Source organism: Pelophylax lessonae (genome assembly GCF_965119305.1).
Source record: "Pelophylax lessonae genome assembly, chromosome: 3".
In the NCBI taxonomy this organism is placed as follows: Eukaryota; Metazoa; Chordata; class Amphibia; order Anura; family Ranidae; genus Pelophylax; species Pelophylax lessonae.
The window spans coordinates 266,494,934-266,508,058 of NC_138770.1; the positions used below are offsets into that span (position 1 = coordinate 266,494,934).

The 13,125-nt window shown below is 49.0% G+C and overlaps 1 protein-coding gene across 11 annotated transcripts in view; it reads right to left on the reverse strand.

Annotated features, from left to right (window-relative positions):
- TNIK (TRAF2 and NCK interacting kinase) overlaps positions 1-13,125 on the reverse strand; it is a 478,118-nt gene that overhangs the window by 178,678 nt on the left and 286,315 nt on the right. For all 11 annotated transcript variants that reach the window (XM_082249643.1, XM_082249642.1, XM_082249649.1 and 8 more), the window contains exons 10-11: positions 11,498-11,673; positions 6,989-7,055 (exon numbers count right to left, since the gene is read on the reverse strand). In XM_082249643.1, the coding sequence (XP_082105769.1) occupies positions 6,989-7,055; positions 11,498-11,673 (243 nt within the window). The remainder of the gene's footprint in view (positions 1-6,988; positions 7,056-11,497; positions 11,674-13,125) is intronic.

Below are 13,125 nucleotides of genomic sequence, written 5' to 3' on the forward strand. Positions count from 1 at the left end.
ATATTTCCTGTGCTATCTCAAAAATCCTGTTTATCCCCCCTTATCTTGGATTATAAATGGATTAGCTTTCAGAGATCTAAAAGTGGGGTGGTTGAGTAATTTAGCAAACTAAAACAGGGAGAACTGGCAACATTTTGTTTACAAAAATGCTGAGTAATGTCATTGTCAGTCCAAAACAGGGCTAAGGCTATACATGGTTCGAATCTAGGCAGGAACTGGCCGAGATTCGAATCATTAATGGGTAGGTTGAATGTGCCAAGTTGATCGATCAATCAACTTGGGTAAAACCAGCTGCCGTGATGCTTGCGATTATCTCAAGCGGTTAAAAGGGGGTATATAGTATATATAGTATCAGTATTGTGGTGCAGCATTAAGGAGTAATTTGTCTCCAGGATAGCGCAGGAACCATTTATACATATATATCTCAAGCGGTTGCTATAGCCACTAGCTATAATCACTACCTTCATCCGGTGGGGACGGCTTCCCCCGCCAACTCCCACATCAACACCCCTCGCTGGGAAAAGACAATGGCCCAGGCAGGAGGGATTCCCCTGTCAACACTGTGTTGATGGGGGAATCGTGCATGCTAATTTCTTACCTGCAACTCATGGTTGCAGAAAAGAAATTTGTACCGTCTATGGCCAGCCTTAGTGGCTGAGTGTATTTCTGGCAGATGAGCAAGTATTTGGTTTTGTACTGGCAGGGTCTTTAAAGGGAACAAGGGGAAACAAGCATGTATTGTAGAGATGCATTTCATGTTTTTTTTTTTCTTTTGTTTTTTTGCCTTGACATAGGCTTCAATGTAAATCTTGTATTTGTCTTGGCAAAAGTTATCATAGTTCTGTATGCCATGAAATTAATTGAAGATTAATGTCCATATCATTATTGATGTACACATAACGGAATTTTTGTAAAATCTTACCTGTAAAATTCCTTTCTCTGAGTCCTCCGACAGTCGCCGCCTCCTCTAAGTCATCACTATTGGGTATTGACTTCCACTCCGCAGGAGTAGCTAGGCATAAGCATTTGCATAGACACACCCATGGGGCTGTCCCACTGGTCAATACCCCCTTGCAGTGAACACTCCCAACTCAGTTTGGTAGAATAGCAGTAGGTAAACAAGAAAACAACCCCAAAAGAGGGGCGGGGCGGCGACTGTCGGAGGACTCAGAGAAAGGAATTTTACAGATAAGATTTTACAAAAATTCAGTTTTCTCTTACCTCCTCCGACAGTCGCCGCCTCCTCTAAGTCATCACTATTGGGATGTCCAAAAGCAGTGTAGACATGAGGGGGTGGGAGACGAAACCGTAGAAAAGGCAACGCAGTACCCACATCAGAGAAAGGAACCTTACACGCACAGTAAGAGAACCTTCTGGGCAACAGAAAAGGCTCAACAGGAGCAACAACCCAGGAAAACAAATAACCAGGGGATAAACACCCCAACAGCCAGGGACCCACATTAAAAAATACAAGGGTCCCCTATGGCACAACCGCACTGAGAACTTTGCGGCCAAAGGAGGCATCAGCTGATGCCAGAACATCCACCTTATAGAATTTGGAAAAGGTGTGCACCGACGACCAAGTCGCAGCCTTGCACACCTGGGCCACCGAGGCACGATGCCAATAGGCCCAGGACGCACTCAAAGATCTGGTAGAGTGCGCCTTAACAGGGAAGGGTGGAACCCGTTCCTTCAAAGCATAAGTCTGTTTAATGGTCTGTCTGATCCATTTGGCAATGGTCGCTGCAGACGCAACCATGCCATTCCGAGGTCCCTCAGGAAGGACAAAGAGGGAATCCGTCTTCCGAAAGGACTCCGTAGACGACAGGTAAACCCTGATCGCCCTGATAACATCCAAGGAATGCAAAGCAACCCCCTTAGGATGCTTAGGCTTCGTACAAAGTGAAGGCAGGACAATGTCCTCATTAAGGTGGAACTCAGAGACCACCTTAGGAAGAAAAGACGAATGTGGTCGCAAGACCACCTTATCCTTGTGAATGACCAAGTAAGGAGAGCGGCAAGACAACGCCGCCAGTTCCGATACTCTGCGAGCCGAAAGTGATTGCCACTAAAAAGGCAACCTTCTTAGACAGCAGAGGCAACGATATCTCCCGGATGTTTTCAAAGGGAGCACGCTGTAACACGGACAGAACCCAGTTCAAGTCCCATGGAGGTAAAGGCTCCCTCCCGGGAGGAGCCAAATGTCGCACACCTTGAATGAAGGTGCGAATTAAGGAATGAGACGCCACAGGGCATTGGAAAAGAATAGCCAGTGCAGACACCTGGCCCTTTATCATGGCCAGCGCCAGGCGCTGGTCCACACCAGTCTGGAGGAAAGCCAACACTCTCGACACCGAGTATGAGCGAGGGGAGAACCCCCTGGACTCACACCAGGCGAAATAAGCTTTCCAGGTACGGTAATAGATTTTACCAGATGAGGTTTTCCTAGCCTTGATCAGAGTAGGAATGACCTCAGGGGAGAGACCCCTGTCTCTCAGGACCTGGGTCTCAACAGCCAGGCCGTTAAAGCCAGCGACTATATGGAAGATCGGTCCCTGAGACAGTAGATCTTCCCGCATTGGCAGCCGCCAAGGAGGCGCCACTGCCAGGTGAACAACGTCGGCCTACCAGGACTGGCGTGGCCAGTCCGGCGCTACCAGAATCACCAGGTGCGGTTCCGAGGCTAACCTGCGAAGGAACCTGGACAACAACTGAATCGGAGGAAAGGCATACATCAGACGATACTGATGCCAAGGGGCCACCAACGCATCCGAGGCGTCTGCCAGAGGATCGCACGTTCTTGCCACGAACCTTTCCACCTTGTGGTTTAGGCGAGACGCGAACAGATCCATGTCCGGGATCCCCATTTTGCACACAGCATTTGGAAGACCTCCGGGTGCAGGGACCATTCCCCCTGGTCCAGGGTCTGGCGGCTCAGATAGTCGGCCTGCCAATTCTCCACACCCGGAATGTGAATTGCTGAAATCGCTGGGACATGAGTCTCGGCCCAAGACAGAATGTCGGTCACCTCCCGGGCCGCTCGGGCACTCCTGGTGCCCCCTTGGTGGTTGATGTAAGCCACCGCGGTAGCATTGTCCATCTGTACCCGAACCGGACGGCCCCGAAGTTGATCCGACCACTGGAAGAGACAGAGTTTGATCGCTCTCAATTCCAATAAGTTGATCGGAAGGGAGGATTCCTCCCCCGACCAAGTGCCCTGGGCAGACAGGTTGCCCAGGACCCCACCCCAGCCCGACAGGCTGGCATCCATGGTAATCACCGTCCACAGCAACGGACGGAAGGATTTTCCTTCTGACACAGCCGGGTACTGGAGCCACCACAGAAGATCCATTCTGGTCCGGCGACTCAATGAGACACTCAGATCCAAGGACTGAGGTAGTCTGTCCCACCTGGCCAGGATCTCCGCTTGAAGAGACCGTGTGTGAAACTGAGCAAAGGGTATCGCCTCGAAGGCCGATACCATCAATCCTAGGGACCGCATGCAGGTCCTGAGTGACGAGGATGGCTTATCCCTGAGGGACCTGATCTCGTCCTGTAAGGTCCGGAGCTTGTCCTCCGGCAAGAACACCTTTGCTTGAGCAGAGTCCAGAACCATTCCCAGATAGGGAAGACGAACCGAAGGAGACAAGGTCGACTTCTGTATGTTGATTTGTCCATCCGAACTCCTGGAGCGTCTGTACCGTGGTGGACATATCGCGCAGTAGGTTCTGGCGGACACTCGATCTTAAGAGGAGATCATCCAGATATCCCAAGACCACAATGCCCTGAGTCCTTAGCAGGACCAGAACAGGGGCCAACACTTTGGTAAAGACCCTTGGAGCCGAAGCGAGGCCGAAAGGTAACGCCACAAACTGATAGTGGTCCTCCGCTATTGCGAACCGAAGGTACCTCTGGTGACCCTCAAAAATGGGGATGTGTAGGTACGCATCCATCAGGTCTATAGAGGCCAGGAATTCCCCTGGACTCAGGGAGGCCACCACCAAGCGGATAGATTCCATACGGAACTTTTGAACGCGCACGAAACGGTTCAGTGCTTTCAGGTCCAGAATAGGACGCACCTTGCCCTCCTTTCTGGGCACAGTGAACAGATTGGAATAAAACCCCCGAAACCTGTCCCGATGAGGCACCGGGACAATCACCCCCTGGGCAAGGAGGTTCTGCACCGCTTGATGCAGGTCCTGCAGGCGCCCTGGGGTCAAATGAAGATTTGAGGGAAAAAATCTGTCCGCCGGCCGGGAAAGGAATTCGATCTTGTACCCTGATCGAATGATTTCCTGTACCCACCTGTCCGGAATTTGGAGCAGCCAAGGTTGGAGGAAACCGCGCAAACGTCCCCCCATCCCAGAAATGGGTGAGGGCGCCCCTTCAGGCAGAGGCGGATTGACCCGCCGCACCGGCATTGCCAGACTTCTGCTTGCCCATCCAGGGCTTTTTCTGGCTACCTTGGCCCTTCAAGGGCTTGCCCTTGGTGTGATTCCGAAAGGCACGAAAGGACCCTTGATTGGGTCGAGAGGCGGAACCCCGCTTGCCACGAAAGGACTTGTGCTTCAGGTTCTGGGGCAGCATGGTGCTCTTGCCCCCCGTGACGCCTTTTACCAAGGTATCCAACGCCTCGCCAAAAAGGCGAGAACCAGCATAGGGAAAATCAGCAACTGTTTTCCGTGATGTCTGGTCAGCCGACCAGCCCTTCAGCCAGATCAGTCGACGGTTAAGCACCGCAACATTAGATAGGCGTGCTACCAAAGGGGCCTTTAAGGCCGCATCGCACAAATACATGACTCCTTGGTGAATTTGATCCACCATAGCCAGCGTGGCAGGGGGGGCAGAATCAGACGCGAGGTTGCATCTAAGCAACTTAGTCCAATCAGCCACCGCCTGAGCCACCAGAACGGATGCAAAAACAGGTTTGAGCAAGGAACCCGCCACCATGTAGGAATGGCGGGCTAGAGACTCCAACCTTCTGTCCGTGGGATCCCGAAAAACTGGGGTCTCCTCAGTAGGAATCAAGGTAGCCTTGTTTAACACGGCCACAGTGTGATCCACTTGTGGAGGCACACACCATTGCGATTCCGTAGCTGGCGCAAAGGGATAAGTAGTTTAAACCGACTAGGAACCATGATTTGACGTTTTAAAGTGCGCCACAGTTCATTCACAGTGTAATGAAACTCAGCAGGGCAGGGAAAAAACTGCGCCGACTTGCGAGTCCTATGTGTACCAAAAAGAGGACACAATGCCTAGAGGACTGGGCTCATCCTCCAAGTGTAGTGTTTCTTTTACAGAAACAATCAACTCATCCATGGTCGCGCGTTCTTCAGGCAACCCCGGGGGAGAAACATCAGCCCCCTCCACCTCCGCCTCCCCCTCAGACCCCAGAGGGTCCAAGGATGAGCGAGACCCTGAAAAGGGCACGCCCGCCACAGCAGCCACATCACCATCTGAATAAGAGGAGATAGATAGTCTGGGTCTTTTCCTAGCAGCACGTTCAGCCATCAGCACCTCCATTTTGGATACTAAAGACGCCACTACGGCGGCCAAATCAGGTATAACAGGGGCCCCAGCAGGACTGGGGTCCCCCACCAGAGCTGGAGGAAATTTGCTGTCCTGAGAATCCATTGCCCAAGTTAGAAAAACAACAGTGCAATTAAAGGTACTGGCCCTTTAATACCGATGCGGAGTGCGCAGCCCACCGCTATATGTACAGTGACTAAATACCCCCAAAAGGAGAAGAAACTGAGCCAGGAATGACAAAACAGAACGTTATGGAAGAGACAGTCTGCAGAGCCCCACAGAGTGTTACCACATCGATCGCTGCTTCAGAGGAAAAGGAAGTGAGGTCATAAGAGGCTGAACTATAAGCTGCAATAACCCAGGGAAAATGGCTGCCTATAGAACTGAATGGGAGGCTTTGGGAAAATGGCCGCCGAACATGTGCTCGGAACGATCGGTCTGCCACACGCAAGATGGCGCCGGATGGCGCCAAAACAGCATGTAATGTAGCCCACAGTGAAGCCAGACATGCATGCCCATATTAAAAATGGCGGACCGCGTGGTTTTTCCCCGCTGCGGCCGCCACACACATCGTCTGTACCCCCAGAAAAACACCGAAGTGACATAGGGGAAGGGGCCCCCAACAATACACAGCACCGCAGCGCATGTACAAAAGACCCCCCCAGGGATCGCCACAGGGAGCCCCACACAGGCACAGACATGGGGGACACACAGCAACACAGGACTGCCACCCCAGACAGAGGCCCCACACAGAAGTACTTACCTGTACCAGATGGCGTGGGGTGCCTCTATGAACGGAAAGCCGCTGTCCTCATCTGACAGAGAATGCCGTTAGCCAAGGACAGGACACTGCAGCACCGCAGATGTGTCCAGTGAAGTAGCCACCTCACAGGCTGCATCCCTGCTGCGAGCAGGGATGGGTTGTTCATAATGCCAGGAGGAACACATGGCTGAACGCTCGATGGCGGGCTGGGGGTCCCTCTGACCCTCTGCCCTGGAGAACCAGGGCGGTCAGTCCGATTCCCAGCTCCGCAAGAATCCATCTTCATCCGAAGAGTCGACTAAAAACTAAAGCTGACAAAATAAACAGCTAGTATAACAAGAAAAAACTGACATTTTCAAAGAAAATCAAATAAAAGAGATCAGAAAGGCTGAGACTGTAGCCCCAGCACAGGGAAAGCCTAACTACTCCTGACGCTAGGCAGAAACAAACTGAGTTGGGAGTGTTCACTGCAGGGGGGTATTGACCAGTAGGACAGCCCCCATGGGTGTGTCTATGCAAATGCTTTTGTTCTTTTGACTAAGTCTTATGCCTAGCTACTCCTGCAGAGTGGAAGTCAATACCCAATAGTGATGACTTAGAGGAGGTGGCGACTGTCGGAGGACGTAAGAGAAACATATATTTCTTATTCTTAATAAGTAACGAGGATTTCTCATTTCTGCAGCGTCATCTATTTACCTTGGCTCCCCTGAATCATTTTCTTCCTCCTCTTCTTCACTTCCACTATATTCATACTCTGTTTCATCTGGAAAAAAAATATAGAAAAATGAATAGGTGCATGCAAAAGAATTCTTTATTTATGTATGAATATATTAATCTGTGCTTTGTTTGATAAAATGGGATTTTTGTACTTACTGTAAAATCCATTTCTCTGAGTTCATCGACGGTCATATCGCTCCATAAATCATAATTACTGGGTTATATTGTCTCCTCCAGAGTAGGACTAGGCAGAACAAAAAACACCTGGCTACACCCATGGGCCTAGCCAGGACTCAGTAGCTGCCAAATACACCCGAATCACACAAACCACATCCAAGCTATGCAAAGCAAATTACTTGGGATGAGCCGACTTGGGACAAAAGGAAGGCAACACAATGCCCTCATTCAAATGGAAGTCAGACAACTTTGGGCAGGAATGATGGACAGGGACTAAAACAGGATAATGCCGCCAATTCCAATACCCTGCGGGTTGAGGTTATAGCCACCAAGAATGTCACCTTCTGATATAGCGTAGGCAAGGGAATCTCCTGAATATTCTCAAATAGAGGTTTCTGGAGAAACAAAAGTACTAAATTTAAATCCCATGACGGCAAAAGAGACCGAACAGGCGCACCCCCTGAATGAAGGTACGAACCCAAGAGTGTGTGATTAGGCGTCTTTGAATAAAGGGAAGACACCTGGCCCTTGATGGTACTCAAGGCCAACTTCTGATTAACGCTCTGTTGATGAAAGTTTAAGATCCAAGCCACAGAAAAGGATCGAGGATGAATGCCAATCGACTCACACCAAGAAATATATGCTTTCCACAGACGATGTAATATCTTGCTGAAAGAAGACTTTCTCACCTTCCCTGATCCAGACAGACCTCTATCCCTCAGTACCTGGCTTTCAATAGCTATGCCATTAAAACCAGTGACTGTAAAGCAGGATGGTATATCAGCTCTTGGGACAACTGGTCTTCTCTGAGAGGAAGCCCCCAAGGGACATTTATGGCCACCAGACTGATTGGAAGATCCTTGCCCTTGATCCCTTTTCAGGAATTGCGGAATAAGCCTGAGCCAAGAATAATACAGGCCTGACCATGGCCCTTGGACGCCCGTGGCGTCTGCCAGAGGAACCTGTGATCTCACCACAAACCTCGGTATCCTACTGTGGAGCCGAACCTGCTAAAGGAGCTGCATGTAAAACTGTGCAAACAGAACTGTCTTGAAGGTGGATACCACCAGTCTCAGAACCTGTATGCAAAATGGGAGAGAAAAGTATCTGTGTGACAGCAGCCGGTGAATCACGGCCTGTGGTTCCTGAGGTTTGTCCAGAGGAAGGACCACCCTGGTCAGAACTAGAATCAGACCTAGGTAAATCAATTCCCTGGACAGGGATATGGGGGACCTTAGGTAGTTCAGACATCACCTGAACCTTTTCAGGCATTAAATCCACACAAGGAGACTCAGGACCTAAAAAAAACCCTGAAAAGGACAAGCTTTGTCCCCCTTTCTGGGTACCCCCAAAATAATCATTTTGTGGATCCCCTTGACACCCATGAAGGAGGTACATGAGGCTGGAAACCAGGGAAGCTATCCCTCCACCCCAACAGAGGGTGAGGGCAGACCTTCATGCTGAAGGGGTCTTGTCTACGGGTCCGGAGAAGCTAGCTCTAGGCTTACCAGACCAAGGATGCTTGGAACCTCCCGGGGAAGATTTGAAAGATCTATTTCCCTTATTCTCCATCCAAGGAGCACAAAATAATTTTCTATGTGCTGAGAAGGAGGGCCCCCATCTGCAACAAGGCTCCTTAAATTTCCTACACTATGGCAGGAAGGTACCCCCCCATGATACCCTTAATGATGTTATCCAGGGTAGCCCCAAACCAGGCGATCGCCTTAGAAGGGCAGATCAATGAGAGCTTTCTTAGAGGCTAGGTCTGCGGACCAATTCTTAAGCCAGAGCACAAGTCTAATCATCCCCGCTAAAACAGAACGTTTGGACAGCACAGGAGCTGTATCCAAAGCTACATCACAAATAAACTGCAGCCCATGGACCAACTGGTCCGCTAAATCAACATAAGCAGTGGGGACCTGCTTACCCCCCAAACCCAGGTGTAAAAGCTTGGCCCATTCAGTTACGGTCTGAGACACCAGGGCTGAGGCAAAGACTGGACGCAATGTCAAACCAGCCATAGTAAATGCGATGCGTTCCACAGCCTCCGCTTTCCTGTCAGCCGGGTCCCCAAAGGATGGGGATTCCTCTACTAGGATCATTTATTCAACCTGAAAACAGGAGGGTCCACCTCTGGTGGACTAGCCCACTTTTTTAAAAGTGACTCCTCAAAAGGTAACGTACAGCAAAACGTTTGGGGACTACAAAGGGTGATTTTGGCTGTTCTCATTCCTTACAGGAAAACCTGTCAAAACAAGGCACATAAGAAAACACATTTGGAGGGCGATGTGACTTATGCGTACCAAATGACACAGCCACATCCGTGGCTACATTAGCCGCATCCTCCATTTTTAAAGTCTCACGTACTGCAGTGATAAGTGCGTCTACCAGCGCTTTTTAATTCACTGCTGCGACCATGGAGGAATCATCCTCACTATCAGATGGATCTGGGGGGGTGGTAGTAAGCCCTCCTGGACAAGCGGCATCCCCAGTGCATCAGGCTCAGAATAATATGAGACAGATTGATCAGGGAAAGACGGGAGACGCTTCCTCCTGGGCCTTTGCCCACATGCCACTTTCACCCGCCACACTAAGGACTGCAGGACCACCGTCAGTGCAAGCATGGGAAGCTGGGGTTCCGAGGGACCTGCCACCTCCATGAGGGGGTCAGTGGGGGAAATGTGACCCTGAGGCTTCATAAAGGAAAGGAAGACCTTGCAGTGCAAAAACAATCTTTTGCCACCACGGCTCAGGGTACCTATCAGCAGAGAGAGAGATAACACGGACCCCCGAGAACTTACCCTACTGATCGGAGGACCGCAGAGAATTCGGACCCAGCATCACCATGGATGCCATCCCTGTTCACATGTCCCAGGCACAGGAAGAGGAAACTGAGGAGGAAGAGGAGGAGCTTCGGCATCCCCACAAAGCTTCGGTCGTCTCCAGCGTCTCCCAGACTGAGGGAAAATAGCCCCCGTGACATCACCGGGCTACACAAACATAGCCGCCAGCTGGAAACCAGTCAGACTAAGGGAAAATGGCCCCCCATGACATCGAGCTACACAAACATGGCCGCCAACCGGAGACCAGCCAGACTAAGGGAAAATGGCCACCATCAGCTACAAACTCTGAAACATGCCGTCAGGATCTTCCCTGCGCCCTCTGCAATGCTGCAACCTCTGCAAGGGGACCCCCCCTCGAGGGTAGGACACACATTGGGGAAACTCCGCTGCGCACTCTGCATCAGTTTCTGCAAACAGTAGGGCATGCACCTGGGGGTCTCCTACACTGGGACTCCTCCAGACTACCAGGGCAGGACACACACACTATCCAAGGACCCCTAAAGAGTAGGGATAGCGGGGGAGACCCCAGGGGTCTCCGCTGCTTTCTATGCCCTGGGACCCCCACCAGACTTCAGATCCAGACAAGGGGGGAAAGGAAGTGGGGAAGCCCAGCTCACTGAGGGATTTTTAAGGATGGGAGTAGGGAACCTGCAGGCAGGTCTGGCCGTCCCTGGAGGTTACCTGAGTCCACCTAAAAAAAAAAACGCCAAAAGGGTGGGTAACGCTCCAGACAGATTCCTTGCCATTGAAGTAGAGGAGTGGTTAGCCAAGTGACCGCTGTGACTCAGACCCAAGCCTGGTCATATGCGACCCTGCGAGATATTTATCTAGCTGGCCAGCCTTTGTCTGTGAGGCTATGTCGCAGATGACCTAGCACGTAGCTGCAGTTTGCACGTGTTCGATGGCTGGGTTGGGGGGACCACTGGATCTAGATTATCCAGCCTGTCGCCGAGCCCGGGAGTTGATTGTAAATGTCCCAAGAGAAAAAACAAAAAAGATGTAAAGAAGGAAAAAAAATTGCTAGGACCAGAGATCCCAGCCGGGAGCCTAGGTCCTTACTCCTGACAAGACAGATTAAAACGGATTACCTAAAGCAGAGAGGGGGGGGTTATATACCAAGCTGAGGATGGCCCATGGGCATAGCAAGGTTTTTTTTGTTCTGTCTAGTCCTACTTCTGGAGGAGGCAATATAATCCAGTAGTTTTGAATTATGGAGCGCTGTGTCCATCGATGAACAAAAGAGAAAAATGTGCATGTGTGGGTTTTGATCTAAAAAACATGTGGACTGCAAATTTGAACGAAAAAAATGAATTAGCACACATTGCTTCTAAATAAGTGACTTGACATACGAGTTTCCTTACCATCAATTTCCCAGTTTCATCAGCCAAAATGAAAGCCTGATATTACATTATTGATTTCACATGTTAAAACTTAATTCACAACTTGTGGCTTTGATTAATCATATTACCTTTCTCTCCACGTTTTTTCTTAGTTCGATCAATGTGGTCCTTCAGCTGAATTCGAACCTGTCTTTCATTTGGCTGGTCTCTGATGAACGGATGCTTCATAAGCTGCTCTGTTGTGGGTCTTTGGCTGTGGTTCTTCACTAGGCAGCTTTCGATGAATGACTGAAACTTTTTGGACCTAAGTGGAAAACATTTGATCATAATTCAGGCCTTCAAATGCAAACATAAAACATGCAACATCTTGAGGCATTGTTATCTAATAGGGAGTAATGAATCTCAACAAATATTTTCTAACTACAAGAGAAGTGTGTGTTCTTACTTGTGCTTTGTGAATTTTCTTAAGGTCTGTGCAGTAAAGCATTCTGTCTCTGTGGGAGTTTCATGTAATAAAGACCGGTCACTGCTGCACTTTTAAATTGTGCAGAATGACTGGTCTTGTATCTGTCCCCTCCTCTAGTTTTCTGCAGACAGTCTGTACTGGGTATACCTAATGGGTCCCTCCCAAGAGATAGCTACTTTTCCAAGGCAAACATCTGAGTTTGCAGAGGCATCTGGTGCACACAAAGCAGATTTAAATTCTGTACGGCTATTAAATATATTTAACAGAACATTTTTGTGCCCTGTGTTCGGCATTAAAGCTCTACAATCACTATCACCTTATTTAACCATTGACCTAAAAAGCAATATATAATCTTGATTATTACATCCTAGAATCTTTAAAAAAATCAGACATATATATATATATATATATATATATATATATATTTTTTTTTTACATTAGGTGAATAAATGCTTGATAATGTGTAACACTTTTAGGGATCACAATACTCTCTTTGACAATGTTACCCTCTACAGAGGGATCTTTGTTGGGATATTGTCCTGGGTAAGCTTCTACTCTCTGCACCGAGATGTTGACTTAAGAAATTATGCTGTGATGTAAACTCTGGTGCCTGTGCAAATTTTGGCGGTATTTAAATATATCTGACATCAACCAGCCCTTTGCCACTGCCTCTAAACGTACGATTTGGTACAAAGTTAAAATACTGCTGTTTTGGTGATCACTGGGGAAAAGGAGATGAAGGCCTGGCTCACAATGATACGACTTTAGATGTGACTTGGGTCGCACTGAATTGCATGACAATGGAAAAAAACCTTGCTTCCAAGGTGCCAGTTCACATCAACGCAGCTCAGCTGCGATGCAACATTGGGAAAGAGTCCTGTGCTACTTTGGTGCGATTTGGCCCCATAAAATATGCAAACCACATCCAAAACACAACTTAAGTCACGTCAAAGTCGCACTACATAATTGCACTGCAAATTGAGTCACAATTGCATCACAATAGTGTGGACCAAACCTAGGAAAGACTTCTGCCCAAAACTATTTATTAACTTTTGTTGAACTGCAGGAATTTGTCTAATCAAAAAGGTGTAATGCTCCACTAACAATATCCTACTTTTTTCTCTTGCCTGTTCAGAACACAGACAAGATACAGAAGGAGCAGGAAGAGGCTGAAATCTTCATGGGGCTAGATTTAATTCCCGGGGCTGCAAAGGTGAAAATCATTTTACACAAAGGGCACACCAATTACCCTCATTGTAGCCAGACACCAGCGAATATTCTTAGCAAACT